This window comes from Microtus pennsylvanicus, chromosome 17 (assembly GCF_037038515.1).
Source record: "Microtus pennsylvanicus isolate mMicPen1 chromosome 17, mMicPen1.hap1, whole genome shotgun sequence".
Taxonomy (NCBI): domain Eukaryota; kingdom Metazoa; phylum Chordata; class Mammalia; order Rodentia; family Cricetidae; genus Microtus; species Microtus pennsylvanicus.
The window spans coordinates 15,473,969-15,490,723 of NC_134595.1; the positions used below are offsets into that span (position 1 = coordinate 15,473,969).

The 16,755-nt window shown below is 45.3% G+C and overlaps 1 protein-coding gene across 1 annotated transcript; it reads left to right on the forward strand.

Moving 5' to 3' along the window:
• Positions 1–9,764: 9,764 nt before the first annotated feature.
• Positions 9,765–15,624, forward strand: LOC142837174 (uncharacterized protein C2orf78 homolog). Its single transcript, XM_075952135.1, has 5 exons — positions 9,765–9,771; positions 11,757–12,512; positions 13,756–14,039; positions 14,434–14,544; positions 14,593–15,624. The coding sequence occupies exons 1-5, from the start codon at positions 9,765–9,767 to the stop codon at positions 15,622–15,624; spliced, it is 2,190 nt and encodes a 729-aa protein (XP_075808250.1).
• The last annotated feature ends 1,131 nt before the right edge of the window (positions 15,625–16,755 follow it).

Here is a 16,755-nt window from a genome sequence, read left to right on the forward strand (position 1 = left end):
ACTAATCAGGCTAGCCTTGAAATCACAAAGATATGCCTGACACTGCCTTTGTAATGCCTTTGCCTGTGTCCCTGCCTCAAGAGTGCTGGGACTAAAGGAATGCACCAAAATCACAGGGGAAAGCACCTTCCTTTCTGAATATGTGGGTCACCGATTTCCCCACCATGATTATGTGAGGATGTATGTTAGCAACAGTACATTTTTTGATAGCTACCAAGAGTCACGGAGGCTGAACTGCTTGCGCTTACAACTGTAATTCCACACAGATTCATTGTTCTGAAAAATTGCTACTCAAACAGAGATCATAGGAATGCCTTCCTCATCACTATAAGGGCCTCAGTGGAGAGGGCACAGAAGGAGGGGAGCATCTCACTTACCAGTCACTAACTTCTTCCTTGACTCTTTTTCAGTGTTGGAGAAGGGGGTGTCCGTGGGACTGACACCTCAGGACAGACAGTCCATCAGTTGCAGTCCACAATATTGCTAGTATTCCACCCTGCATTCACAGATGAGGACGCCACCTGTTGATAGGGACAGGTCATTGACTGCCCCCATCCAAAGGTCTCCAGAATTCCTGTTCTTGCCAACAGCTCTAATCCTGGGGGTGGGGGGGATGGAAAAGAATTTGAATGAGATGACAGCCAATCTATCAATGCTTATGAATTACTTAAAGGCACATGGGAAACCTAGTCCCATCACTTCTCCCTTTAGCACACCCCAACTTGCAGCACACGCTGTGCTTTACTGACACTAACACCCTGAGGCAGAAGCTGGCTGTTGACCATGTCTCCTTGAGAAGCAGCACCTTTGGCCATCATGAGCCTGGACATGTACACTGTGATGGTCTCCAGCATAGACTTTGCTGACATGACTACACCGGGGCCAGATATTCACCTTCCACAATTTTTCAAATAACTCAATGTATTAAACATATTCAGAGATGCACAGCATCCTTATGCAAAGACTCCATAGTCATCAGGAGGGAATAAGCTGGGGCTCATGAGCAAGACAATACCAAGAAGACCAGAGAAAACAGCTTCAAGAAAACAGAGGAGCTGAAGCAGTTTAGGAAGAGTCAAGTCAGAAGAGAAGCACACCATCCCAGGACCAAAAGGAGGAGGAATCCACCTGTGCTCAGCCACCACAGCTTTAAAAAGCCTCGAAACCACCCCAGCATGCACACACGGGAGTCCGGGAAGGGCTTTCACCTCTTGTGGGGGAAGTGAGAGAAGAAAACTGGCCTCCCCTGAACTCTGTCAACTCTTCCTGCTACTCTGTCCTCTATTATTACAAGAGTTTATTGAACTTTGATCTCTGGGGAAGTGGCATTGGATATTCGCAGGGTGACATTTATTCACTTTCTTTTATTTCCTTTAGAGAGAGTTCTCTCCAAAGCGCTCTATGTCCTGGTAATAACATCATAGACCAGGTTAGCCTTGAACTCAGTGATCTGCTAGACTCTGCCTCTGCCGCTTCCTCTGTCTTTTGAGTCCCTGTCTCAAGAGTGCTGGAACTGAAAATATGCTTCAACGATCCAGGTAGAATCAAGATTCTTTCTGTACATGTGGATCACCAGGTTTCCCAGCATGATTTGATGAAGAGTCCATGTGTAGGCCAAGGCAATTCTTGCTACTGACCTAAAATCACAAGAGACTTAACTGAATGTATTTACTTAGCTGCATGGATTTACAACTGCAACTCAACTCAGATTCTTTTTTCTGACAGTACTTTTGTTTCACTTGTAGGCTGGACTTCTGACAATGCCTATCTACTTCCAGATAGTACAACATCTGGATTGACTCAAGGAATGTATTCAACCAGTTCCTAGATATTTATGGTGTTTGTATTTTCTCAATAGGCAATCCACAGCTACTGTGTAGACACAATACTGTCCATTCTAACAAAGCCTATTTGCTGTCCAGAGTCACTGGTCTAGATAAATATAACAAAGCCAGCACGAAAGGATCCCACAACCTGTATCCAAGCATCCTGACAGGGGCACAATTGACTACAAGAGAATGAAGGAAAGCAATAGTTTAGGGAGGTCTCTTGTTTGATCACTCTCTCTGTGTTTTTTAATTACAGAACTTGGACTCCATGAGTCTATTGGGCTTCACTGTACTCCTCAGAAAAACAGAAAGGCATTTGAATGGATATACATTCATGTTAAGATTATTATTTTAATCTTTATGTTTTCAAATTAAGTGTCTTGTAGAATAACACTTGTTGAACAAAGCTCAGGAATTATTTTACATATTAAAGCAATTAACAAAAAGATGTACTGAATTCTTCTCATGGACTTTAAGTCTCACTGTACTATTTATTCAATGAACAGATTTTATTCTGTATATTGTATACTGACAACAGCACTCAGTTCCCACTACCTGGCCATTCCTTAGCTCTCACCAAATATCTTAGGAAATGTTCTTCTGCTTTATAGGACTGCTTACAATTTCATGAATGTCTATAGGTAGAGATGTGTCGCCAAGGATCCACATAGTGAGAGAGGATAAGAAGATGTTTCTGTGGGACTGGATACATTTGGTACAATATAATTATCTCGAGTTCCAAGGATTCTCCTGCAATCACCTTGACTGCATTCATTGTTTTTACTGTAACGAGTTCCACTGTGTGCAACATCACAAATTTCTTATCATTTGCTCTGCTACTGGATACCAAGTCCAGGCCCTAACACAGATATCCTAATCCTGAACAAACTGCAATATACAGCAATGTGCAGAGCAATAATCCATCCAACGCCTTGGAACAGCATGGACAGGAGGAGTGGTAGACCTGCTTTGGTGTTTAAAGACACTGTATATTGAAATACACGGAGGGTACAATACTTCACATTACACCCACCAACTGATTTGCTGCTCCTACGGGAGCAATACTTGCAAGTCCCCAACTTTCAGATAACTCTCTACTTCTTATATTCTGTACCATCTAGAAAGATCAAGTCCAACTGATCTTAGCTAACATATCTCTATGGGATAGTCATTTTATTATGGGGTAAAATACCAGGCTACACTGCTCTACCTGAGTGCATTAGCTCTTACATACAAACCACTGCACTCCTGCTTGCATGACAGTGCCTGATATTTGGATGGACTGCATTCTGCATGATCCATTTTGGCATAAGAGGCAATCATCTCACCACAACAGCAGCCACAGCCACTGAGTATCAGCAGCCAAAACTTTTACAGTTTTTCCATCAGCACCAAAAGCACACAGAAAAGGAAGTCGAGAAAGGAGACAGACTGGAGCAGTTCCATGGACACCTGCAGCTGCACTAATCTCACGCAGAAGCACAAAGGTTTAGAAGGGAAATACAAAGGCCCATCCATTCCCTTCAATAAAACAGTAGGAGTTCCCTTCCCACTGTGACCTGTGATCCTCTGAGCCACAGGAGATTCTGTTGTACGTCACGGCACAACATAAAAATTCCCTTCTATGAAAGCCAGCCTGCTAGCAGAAAGGGAGGTTACAGTTCAGTCCAAGTCTGACTTCTAGATATCCTACAACTGAAACAGAGGGACAATCATCTACTTCTTACTCATACCAAATAAAAGGATCCAAAGAGCTTCATCTTTTGGGAGGTCTTGAAGAGTTTCTTGACCAGCATCTCCTGAGTCTTAAGATCATTTCTGGGACATAGAATATAGCAGGCATATGGCTTCAGTGAGTGCCATATTCCACTCATTCAGGGTCCCAATTCTCAACTTCTCTAACTTACTTTTGCTCTCCTTGGAGATGCTATCCATAATTTTCAGGCACTGTGACGATACCACGGTACCACCGACGATAAGAAATGTTTCGTACACATGTGAGCAGTCTCTGGGCAGACCTGCCAATGCCAATTCTATCAGGGGATAGCCTTTGTGCAAAGTCACACACTAAGAAGATTCTCTAAATAGGGAGGGCAGTCTATTCCGCTGCAGCTTGCAAAGATCCCCTCACATGGAATTTTGTAATCTAGATAATACAACAAGTCCCTTCAGCTCCTAGTTTTCAGGATTCTCATGGGGCCAGCGCACATCATAACAGCTCTTACGCATCTGGTAGTATCAAACCAATCTCTTTACACTGACTCAAAGACAAGAACATGGCCATCATATACCCATCCACTTGAATGTATTATTGAATTTACTTGAGTGTATTATTGAACACAGCATGGTCTATGTTTTAGTTTGCTCTCACCTATACACTTGGCACAACTAAGACTTTTGTCATTTTGAGTTAAAGACTTCAGGAGTTCATTGACAGGGTATGTGGATTTCAGTTAATTTCTTTCATAAAATGCAGTCAGCGTAAGTAATGTCACATGTGTGTCTCCCTAACAATGTACATTCCTACAGAATAAGAGAACAAACACCTTCTCACCCACGTCAACAGTAATGATCTTGTGGGATTGCCCACGTTACTTGAAAGTGAAGGAATGGTGGGTTACAAGCACTGGACATCATTTATATATGTAGATATGTAAAATAAAGCAAAAACTCACATGGATATGGTATATGGGACAGGAAATCAAAGTCCCTAGGGCTCTTTCATTAATGGAAGCCAGCAACACAGCTATGTAAAGTGCTCCCCTAGTAATGGGGCAAGGCACAAGAAAGACATCAGAGATCACCCACAATGCACTATTCCATTGACACCTCTGGACCATGTTATTCATGGGAACCCCAAAATTGGATAATAATAAACAATTGGTCAGAAAAATGCTTACTTTGCGATGCTACTTGGAGCACAACTGAGATACAACAAAGGGGCAATAGTGACGACTGCAAGTACCAATGCACACACTCCTATTTAGCTTATATAGCATAAAACAAACCAGGATCCTAAGGAAAGAGGAGAGTTCAATTCAGTGGTTGCCTCCCTGGAGTAGCCTCTCAGACTGATTGTGAAACATGATCTCTTTTTAATATTTATTTATTATGTATACAATATTCTGTCTGTGTGTATGCCTGCAGGCCAGAAGAGGGCACCAGACCCCATTACCGATGGTTGTGAGCCAACACGTGGTTGCTGGGAATTGAACTCAGGACCTTTGGAAGAGCAGGCAATGCTCTTAAACTCTGAGCCATTTCTCTAGCCCCTAGAACATGATCTTTATCATTAAATGGCACAGAAGGACCTAGTCTATGCTCGGCAATACTATACAAACACAGTTGACTTGGAATATATAAGAATGTTGGCTGAGCAAATCTAGAGAGTACCAGGAAGGAGAAATCCCCTGTGGTCTCTGATTTACCTCTTACCTCAATGTACTGCTTTGGTCTCCTGTTCTGGATTGCTTAGACAATGGTCTGTAAAGGATAACATGAAAGACACTTGATCCTGCACCAAGTTAGCTGAGATTTCTCTGTTTAGGTCTGTATCTCATTTTTTAATTGGGTTATTTGAAATGTTGATGTCTAATTTCTTGAGTTCTTTACATATTTTGGACATCAGTCCTTTGTCTGATGTGGGGTTGGTGAAGATCTTTTCCCATTCAGTAGGCTGCCTTTTCCTCTTATTGACTGTGTCCTTTGCTTTACAGAAGTTTCTCAGTTTCAGGAAGTTCCATTTATTTATTGTTGCTCTCAGGGTCTGTGCTACTGGGGTAATATTTAGGAAGTGGTCTCACGTGCCCATGCATTGAAGACTACTTCCCACTTTCTCTTCTATTTGGTTGTGTGTGGTCAGATTTATATTAAGGTCTTTGATCCATTTAGACTTGAGTTTTGTGCTTGGGGATAAATATGAATGTTCAACATCCTTAGCAGTCAGGGAAATGAAAATCAAAATAACTCTGAGATACCATCTTACACCTGTCAGAATGACTAAGATCAAAAGAATATCATGTTTTTGGTGCCATCTTCGACACGGTAACCTTTCTGTCCCGGTGCCCTCGCCTGAGGCCTTTACTCTGGGCTTTTGGCGCCTCCCAGAGCTTGGGGCCTCCCCCGGGACAAGGTCAGGACCAACAACCTGTGACCTCCCCCACGTGTTCAATGCAGCCATCTGGAACCAAGAGCGACTAATTCGTGAGTTCACCTGGGTTGGATCGCCTTCCCATTAAGCCCAGAGAGGTCCCGGCTCTCTTTGGTGCATAGTGGGTAAGGTTGCCGACTCCTCCCCCCTCCACCCGGCCTTCCACCCTTGGCTAGGTAGACCTGTTTTTTTTATCTGCACCTGGGAGCTCGGAGCTCCCAGTTCTATCTTTTTCTGTTTTCTTTCTGATCGCTTTTCTGTCCTCTTTACGGGCTCCCTACGGGGCGAGCGCCTCTCGGCTGCAACAGGCAGCCCCCAAAGGCTTAACTGCCTCCTCCTAGCCGGGATTGTTCCCCATCGGAAGCTCGGTTCGGGTCAGTTAGGCTATAGCAAGGCCCCCTGGTTGCTCGGACGCCTGTAATTAGGGCTGCTTTGTTCGTGGCACCTCCCTGTGCCATCTGCGGATAGTTTCACGGTAATAGCCATGGGTGCTAAGCCTTCTCAAACGGTTCCCCTGGCCTCCCCATTGGGGCAGCTGCTGGAAGCTCTGAAACCTCATGCCCTAATTCCCTCCGTGATATACATTAATCCGTCTTTGCTCTAAAACTTGGCCAAAGTACAATTTACAGGGTTCCTTCAGGTGGCCTTCTCAGGGTTCATTTGACCCCGATATTTTACAGGAATTGGCTAACTTCTGTCACCGTTCGGCTAAATGGAAAGAAATGATGTACATTATGGCATTTTTCTACATGGCCATTAAGATTGACCCCTCCGTTGCCTCTCACTGTTCACCTGCACACATGTTCTTATCAATGCCATCCCTCCAGGAACCCTCTGCTCCCGCCATGGATCCCGCGGACAAATCTCCACCACCACCACCCCCGGCCTCGAGGGGCCACTCGCTCTCGCTCTCCCCAGTCGAGTGACAGCAACAGCTTACCCATCCCTCTTTCCTCCAAGGTCTCTTCTAGGCACAGGAAGGATGCACCTAACACCTCTAAACGTTCCCCTTCCAGATCCCCAAGAAAGTCCCATTCCAGATCTACAAGGACTTCGCATAGCCCCTCCGATAGAGTCCCTCATAAATATTCGTCCAACAGGTCATGCAAACAGCTGGAGGCTTCCCCCTGCCACAGGTCACACAGACAGACAAAAGCATCTTCAGACTCCTCTCAGTCTCCTCCCCACCCTGCTCCGCCCCCTCGATCTTCCAACGCCCCTCTAGGCTCCCACTGTCACTGATCACCATCCTCCCGTTGTTAAAACACCCACACCTAAGGATATCAGGTTCCTAAAGGCCACAGCGGCCCCCTGTCAGATCTGCCAAAAGATAATGGCCCAGAGTTTACTTCCCAGATTTCTCAAAATCTGTCTAGGGCACTTGTAATCCCCTGGAACTTCCACACACTGTACCACCCTCAGTCTTCAGGTAAGGTAGAACGGACTAACTGCTCTTTAAAGGAAGCTCTCGTTAAGATGTCAAAGGAACTTCACCTCGACTGGGTAAGCCTTCTGTCCCTTGCTCTTCTCAGGCTTTGGGCTCTCACAAAGGGCCCCCTTTTCATTTCACCCTTTGAACTCATATATGGGCGGCCGGTTTTAACCCCCAGCCTCTCATCGGGAACCTCTCTCTCCCCTTCCTGATCACCTGCTCACTCCCCTCCTTTTCCACTTACCTTCGCTACTGTGGGACTTCACAGATCACTCATTACCTCAACCATGTGCTAATACATGTCCAACGCCGGTTAAAATAGGAGATAAGGTATTACTCTCACCTCCAGGCCAACGTCCCTCACCTCTTTCCCCTAAATGGCAGGGTTCTCTCAGAGAAATTCTTCTAACCCCCACAGCTGCCAAGCTTGAAGGAATTCCCCATTGGATTCACCTGTCACATCTTAAACTGTTCATCTCCACGGCTCAAGATAATCCTCCATACACGGTAACTCAGACAGGACCTTGTTCTCTTAAGTTCCAAAGGATACCAGGTTCAGCCCCCTCGACTCCAGTCTAAGGGAAATAGTGGTCCCATCCGTCACTTATCCTCCTGTGTTAACACGCCCTCCCTTCTTTAAATTCCTAAATAACCATCCAGCTGCCGTTACAGATATCATCATCAAGTACGGAGTCAAGGGCTCAGGCGGTAAGCAGATTCTTAACAAAGTTCCTTGACATAACAGGTCAGTCGCTGACTGCAGCAGTGACCCCTGAAATGTTAAGGAGTATACGGTTAAAAGCTATTTTCTTTTAAGACACTTTCTTTAAGCTCTAGGAAGCCAGCCCGACCCACCTAAACAAATCAAACACAAGCGGATCATTAACGGAATAAGTATCATTTAATTTTTTATCATTCTTAACCCCAGACCTCCAAAAACTCCTCCACCCCAAATTTCCCCTTTAATTTTCCAAACCTCCTCCCAAACCTCCTCTCCCCTTTAATTTTTTTCTCTCTACTAATGCGACTTTTGTCTTCCAGCAACATAACTATGACCCAGATACTCAGGAGGAGCCAGACAGATGTGATTTCTTCAGTCAGCCACCTTTAAAAGCCTGCAAACAGGACATAACCAACAGGACATCGCCAGAATAATCGGACACTCCCTGGATCCCTCGACGCCCAAAGGACATCATCAGAATAACTGGACACTCCCTGGATCCCTCGACGCCCAAAGCCAGCAGGAAGCAGTCATGAGAGACCGGGCTACGCCCCCATTCCCTACCCTTTAAGACCCCCCACAATTTTTTTAATAAAACCAAAAGGGTGAAATGTTGTTCCTTTTGCAGACTACAGCTCCCAGCATCCCCCTGGACTGGAAGCCGCAAAGGCGCAGGGCATTTCTGCCAGATGCCCGTGTGTTCCCCGTTAAAAACAGGGTCACCACGAGCTCTCTCTCTCTCTGCCCCTCTCTCCTTTTGTCTCTGCACACCTGTCCCTTACTTGTTGTTACCCCAACATTAAAGTGCACCCACGTGGGACGGTCGCGTGTCTGTGTCTCCGTCCTAACCCCGCATCGCCGGGTGTCTCACGTAAAGTCTCCACTCTCTAATCCCGCAGACAGACAAACAAGACAAAAAAGAATAACAGAACCAACAAGAAGACAAGTGTCTTAGAGTTCATCAACATGCACGCAGCACACCGAGCCCTGACCTTGCACATAGTCACAAAGGAACACTTTGATCTCTTCCTTGGGTCATGGACAGATGCTGATGGCACAAAAGCCAGACGGACTGGAATGGCCTATCACCTGAGTTCCCTCAACAGCAGTTCTCCCTCCTGCCCAAGACTACTCACTGTATGTAAGTGTTGGCTGATGGGACACTTTCTGTTGGAAGGTGACCCATTATATGTACATTATACACTGCTTCATCAGTGAACCTTATAAGAGCACTGCCATGATAGCCTAGACTAAACGCCATGGGAAGTGGCACGTCCATGCCTTGATTGCCTCTTTCAGTAGCCCACACCCCAGCCTCCAAGGCTACTGTTGGTCTCCTGGCATCTTCTCCAACCAATCCCATCTTCTAGTTAGGAATCGAGCCTTCCCATTGGCTGTTGCCTCATTTATGACATCATTCTCCCTCCAACCCTACCAGCACCTGGTAGAATCTTGGTGTTTCCATGGTGATGAATGTAAACAAATTTGGATCATCACAGGTCCAGGTGACCAGTGACCAGTGAGTGCTCTCTGATACTGGACACACTTGCCACTGAGGTCAGCTGATCAGACAAAGCCGACCGATTATCTTGCTCCATTGTTCTTTGGATTGCTAATCCTCTCCCCTTGACCATGTCAGGTAAGGAAAGAGACTTTAAAACATGTGATCCTCTCCACTGACTTTTACTATACTAGTAAATCTTTGCTGAATGTGGATAGTATTGATGTTGATATAGATATCTAGATTTGAATGTCACATTTACCTTTGGTTCTTACTAAGTATGTGATTTTAGACAGAAAGTTTATTCTCAAGTGTTTTCCATCCACCTCAAGGAGTGAACAGTGTCACTATGCTTGGGGTCTGTACTGTTGGGTTTTCAGAGGAAAGTGACCAGGGAATAAAATCAGGCCCTTTTGGATGGTATTAAACTACAGAGACACAGGAAAATGAACAAGGCACGCAGAGATCTAGCACTCCACACCACTGATGAGACAGTCTCCCCCCACTACTGTTTCCAGTCTTAGTTTAAAATTCAGGGTGACTCTAACAGTATCGGTCACACCACGGATGGTGGCACACAACTATAATCACAACATAGAGAGAACTGGGTGGGATGGAGGTCAGTTCAAGTCTAACTGGCTCTACACTGGCCTCTCTCTATACTCACCAAATGAATATTGACTATGGACAAAATGGCGACTGCCATGGTGTGCAGTTACTTGGACTTCCCTGGATTAAACATGGAGAGTGGAAGAGAATAAGACGATTGTGGAATCTGAGAAGGCAGTTGTTGTACTGAAAGAAATATTGACAGTGTTGCTGGAAGGACAGACCCACAGGCAGTCAGGGAAGGGGGCAAACACAGTACGGGTCTAAAAGTATATAAATATATGAAGGCACACTGCAGAGGGGACCCTGGTGGTCAACAATGGTAGTTTAGAACACAATGTTGAAGACGACCAGATTATAATCAAAACAGACAAGGCATTGTCATTTCCCAAGCCATGTTTAACCAAACGTAACTGTTCAGATTAGTCTGTACAAAGGTTCCCTGGCACATATAGAAAGAATATCCTGATCTGGTCCCTACTCTTGCACTCCATCCAGACCACTTTCTGCCCAGTTCCCCATGTCTCATGTGCACTGGTGGTGTTGGATAGGATCAACTGGGGCTGCGAAGTCCAGTCAGTTAGAGTCTGACCATGGCAACTGACACGCTGTTGTGGGGGAGGGGATTCTCACAAGGATTCCCCCTTAGAAGAGATATAAAAATTAACAGTTACTGAGGAGCTGTTAAGAAAACAATTTAATCAACAGATATTAAATTGAGAAGCAATCATATTCAGAGATGAACCCCATAAAACATTAGCAGTCTCAAGAGGACACACTAAACTGGTGCAAACAAGAAGAAATGTTGTCAGTAGGTTGTATTTCTGAAATCATATTTGAATAATGCTTGAAAGTTATGAAATTATAAGAGATCCTATTTATACAAGAAATCCAAGGGGGAAAAAAGAGAGAGGGGAAAGGAATAATTACCTAAATTCCTTACACATTTGTTAAACATCATTTCAGAAAAAAAAACTCAATAAAATAGAGATTGGCCTGGTGGTCATGGCAGGGGCTCCAGCACCAGCACTTTAGAGGCAGCAGCAGACCTGTCTCTGTGATTTCAAAGCCAGACTGATCAACGTAGAGTGAGTTTAGGTCATTCTATACTGTAAGATCTGCAGAGAACAGGACAAAGTTCCAGGTATGGAATATGCCTATGGGTCTCTTCCCAATAATAACCTCTGTTGTAGAATATATTTGCAAGGAAGTGTCCCAACAGGCATTATTATATTACAATCAGGAAAAAGGAGCATCGTGTCTAGATCTGAGTGAGGATTAAGGCAGATTGACCAGGATTTCCATGCCCACACAGGAAAAAGCAGACAGTTCATCTAGTGATTGTCATCCTACATAGCACCACCGATCGATCTTAACCCATTTGCTTGAGATGTGTAAGGGAACATAGATGCTAGACTCTCCCACTCAGTACAACCTGGAGATAACACAGTCCCTCCCAGGGGATAGAAAGCTTCCATCTCAAATTTTTCCAACTCTCTTCTTGCTTCCTACAGAAAATTGCCAAAGTGCACCTTTCACTGGGACAGAATGTGCTCTGCAGCCCTCTGTGCCTGTGCTGAGGAATGCCACACCCTCAGCAGGAAGTGTGTGCAATTTCTATGGGGTCTGTACCCCAGCTGTGAGCTCAGCATGGCTCCTGTCATCAGACTCCAGTACATGCTGCCAGCAGCTCACGGACAGTGCCTGTCTTTACCAACGCGCTGGCACGACCATGCTGACTAAGCCAACTGACCAGAACCAGATCTCTACTTCGACATTTTTCTATCCAAGTGTTCTCCACTGGGATCTCAGAGAAAGCACCACCAGAAGGGAAGCTCCGTTCCTGGATGCCCCTTTAACTGTCATTGACCAGAACACCACCCCCTCGTCTATAACAGCCCAGTGTGATAACACTTTCCATATCAATGCATTACCACCATCCTATCCAACACTGTCTGCCTGCCTTGTACAGGCAACGCCATCAAATCTACCAGATCAACGATATATCCTGGCACCTTGCTACCTGCATGGAAGTCAGGTCTATTATTATGACCAGAACAGCCTGGGTCCTCCAATGGCTGAAGAATTCTGGCAGTGCCAGCAGGCCTATGGCTCTGTGTCCTGCTCTGGGAATCAGGCTTCCTCTCTGCACCCAGAGATGGTGATGGCACTACAGGAGATTCAGCCAATGAACATCCAAACACCTTTCTCCACCTCTCCCATCTACTGGCCCACATCTGCTCAAACCATGCCAGACACCAGTCTTCAAGGTGAGTAAAGCCAGGAGGAGAGGTGTGAGATCAGCCCTCAGACGAGACACAGCTCTACCTTTCAGAAGTGGATGTCCACACAGAGGAAGAATGGGAGTCCTGACATGTTGGCTGTGGCTCAGGCTTATTACCCCTATATTCAGTCTCTATAATGAGAGAGAATACAGGAAAGTGAGTGACATTCAACCTTCATTAGACATGTCCAAGGACCACACCACAGGAACGCATTTCACTGCCAAGGCTAATCAGCCCCACGTACCAGCTCACTAAAATCACCTCCTTCCTAATCTATGTCTCCAGTTTCTAGATGTCACCAAGAATTTTTTTTCTGTTTTTGTATCACTAAGTTTCCCCTGAGTTGAAACTAGTATCGAGAGAAATGGAACCCTGAATCTGACCTAGAGGAGGTCTTCTCCCACACTCCTAGTGTCTGCTGTGACATTCTCTAACACTTAAGATGTAGTGACAGTTTGCTTTGACCTGTGTAATATTGATAAGTAGGAATGAAGCATCTAGCCCTATCTGTCTCGCTCAACCTCTCTCTGTCTTTGTCTCTGTCTCTTTTCTTCCTCTAGATCTCTCTTCCACTTTCTCTTTCTCTTTTCTTTCTGAATCTTCAGCAGTGACCCAAGGCCAAGACTATGTAGACATGTTCTCTGTTACAAAGTTGAAGCTAAAACCTACTAGAGTCTTACATTTTCACATCACTAACAAAAAAATCTGTGAAATGTGGAGCTTAAGGAATATCAGGGCTTTTGAACTGCTTGCCTTTCAGAATTGAGGAACTGATATGGATACCTAAACTCATATAAAAATCCAGGCTTCAAGGCCATATGAGTAATACAATGAACAGAAAGAAACTGGTAGAGATGAGTAAGATTAGGAAATAGTGAACAACATAACCTGTCTCAGAGCAAACTTCCAAGGCAATGAGAGGCACTGTTCCAAAGGAAAATATGGGAGACAGGGAAGAGCACACACCAAGGAATTCTACCACCTCCCCATGATCACTAAGCATGTACACACCACACAATCACAAAAGAAAACATGATATCACACGGTCATGAGAAACAAATGAGTAGTTACTATGTGTCTCCAAAGAGGGCTGCTTTCCCTGCTCCTCCAGCAGAACTCATAGCAATGCCTGTAACACTGCTGCAGGAGCCTCAGTGCTCAGGTGCACTGAAAGGGGGGGGTAGCATCTCACTTACCAGACACTGACTTTGAACTTCCTCTCTTTCAGTGGTGGAGAGGGAGATGACCCTGGGATTGACACCTTCAGAGCAGACACTGTGTCTGCTACAGAATCCAGACCTCGGCAATGCCTGCACCCAGGATGCCCAGATGACGATAGCACCTGTCAGTGGGAACAGGTCATTAACTGCCCTCATGCACAGTCCTTCTGAATTCCTGGCCTTGCCTCCAGCCCCAAGCCTGGAAAAGACACAGAAGAACAATGCAGATGAGATGAATGCTGAGCAATCAACACCTCTGGATTCCTATGAGGGCACAAAATGCAACCAAGACGCATCTCCCCCCCCCTTCAGCACACCCCGGCATGCAGCAGCCCTTCAACTACAGTGATATTGGGAGCCTGAGGCAGAAGCTAGCTTCTCAAAATGCCACTTTGGGAAACAGTGGCCTTGGTCTGGAAGACCCTGAGGCTCTGCAGAGTATCATGGAGTCTAGCAATGACTTTACAGACATGACTACTCTGGTGGCAGATATTCACCTTCCCCAACTCTTAAACTCCATCACTGACCTTGACCAAATGGAAGATCACACAGCAAGCCAAACCAAAGACTCCAAAGACATCAGGAGGGATCAGGCCCAGTCACGCACCAGCATCTTTAATGGACTATCTGAACTAGGCAAAAAGAAAAGCCAGAAAGTCTCTGATGTGTTTCATGGAACTCTTCAGGCCAGAACCCATCACGAGGATATGCTGAAGGAAGATGATCCTGGGACCATAGACAACACGGCCAACCACGTGCAGAGCAAATCTCAGATATTTGTACCCAAGAGGCCCAGCGTAGCAAGAGCACAGGGGAAAGAAAAGGCCAAAGAGACCAGAGAAAACGGCTCCAAGAAAACACAGGAGCTGAAGCCATCAAGTCACAGAGTCAAGGCAAAAGAGAAGCCCGCCATCCCCAAGACCAAGAGGAAGAGGAATCCACCTGAGCTCAGCCATGACAGCTTTAAGAAGCCTCGAACTCACCTCGGCATGCACATGCTGGAGTCCGTGCAGGTCTTTCACCCACTGGGGAAGAAGAGTGAGAGGAAAACTGGCATCTCCTCCTCCCGGGCTCTGCTGAACTTCAGCAGCAACAAAGATCCCAGGACGGGTCCTGATACCACATCACTGCTGGATATGCCACGTGAGGGCCAAAGCCTTGACAAAAGCCTGGGCAAGATTCAGAGACCAGGGAGCAGTGCTCCCAAGCGGTGTCCATCTCCATCCCAGTATGAGCTTCCCCAACCTGGGAAGGTCAAGTTAGTACCTCTGCCTTTCCCAGTCCTGGACAAGCCTCAAACCAAACCTGTTTCTAGAAAGCTCCTCTGCCTGGCTTCACGCAGGCCCACTGTGGCTTACCCAGTGAGGCCTCACTCCCACTCAGCTCAGCCTCCCACGCTCAAGCCATCCCAACCAGCTCCTGCCAGCACATCACTGATGGCCTCTGACAAGCCAGCTCTGCCAAACGGCACCAGTGCCACACGAGCCAACATAACCAAGCCCATCCAGTCTTGCCCTGGGCCTCAGCCGGCTGCCTCTTTGCCTGCACCCTACAGAGCATCATCTCACACTTCACTCCACAGGGAGCCTCTTTCTGCTGCCAGCAACAAGGCCCTCTCATCTCCCAAAGCTAAAACCCAATACCTGCTGCTAGACTTCAGTTGCCAACCCATCCCATGGAGGAAAGTGGACATTCCAGGGCCAGTCATCTCACAGCCCATCACTGAAGAGCAGAGGCCAGAGAGGGAGGCCATGAAGAGGCGGGCTCAACAAGAGCGAGAGAATGCTGCCAAGGGTACCTCCCTGGGAAAACCACAGCTTTTCCTTCAGAGGGAGAAAGATATGGAAATTTCGAGATATTATGGCTATGCAGTGTAAGTGCTGCCCAAACCTTTGGGACACAACGCTGTTCATCATACACAGGTAAGATGTAGATACACATAGATATTCATGCATACATGAAGTTTAGAGGCTTAGCCTAATGTGTAGATATGTAGATACATACATAGTAATGCAGAATAATATTTAGATATATGCATATATATGAATGGAAAGACATAGTTTATAAATTTATAAATATTTGAAGACACTATAATTGACTGTAGAAACTTAAGACTGTGATTTTATCCATGAGTATATAGAGAGGGCTTTGATGTCTTCCTTAGAACTTTACTATTATTAATTTATGTTTCCTAGTTATGTAATAATACATGTTACATAGATACAACATATGCTATAAGTCAGTGGTACTACTTATTTAATGTTAAAGCTGTAGCAAAAAGCTCTAGTGGCAATAAGATTATTTTCCTGGACTTTAATTTTCAGGATCCTAGGATGATGTGGAAGTCCCCTCTGTATGCTGTGAATATGTTTTATTACCATTGGTCATTAATGAGTAAAGCTGTTTCAGCCAATGACTGAGCAGGTCAAAGCTAGGTAGGAAATTCGAGCTGAGATATAGAGAGAAAGCAGGCAAACTCAAAAAGATGCCATGTAGCTGCCGAAGGAGAAAGATGCCTGAATGCCAGAACATTGCCAATAGGTCACAGACTCACGGTGAGAACAGATTAATATTACTTGGCTTTATTAAGATGTTAGAGTTAGCCAGGAATATGCTGGGGTCATTGGCCGAACAGTACTGTAATTAATGTGGTTTCTGTGTGATTATCCGGGTCAGAGTTACTAAACATGGTAGGTTTCCTAGAGTGTATACTGTAAACTGAACACACTCCTGCTGTCACCACACTTTCTCCCATTATGAACCTCAAACACGAGCCCTTTAAACATCAGTACTCTGCCATAGAGATCTGCCTGCATTTTCATGATATGAAACATAGAGTCCATGTATGCATAATCAAGATCCTACCTTGAAAGAAATTCTTCAAGGCAAGTATCTTTCTGATATGGGTTGATTTGGATTACTGGGTTTATCTCAAATTGTATCAATCTTTGAAATTATCCATTTAACATGTTCATTTCTCGTGTGTGTGTGTGTGTGTGTGTGTGTGT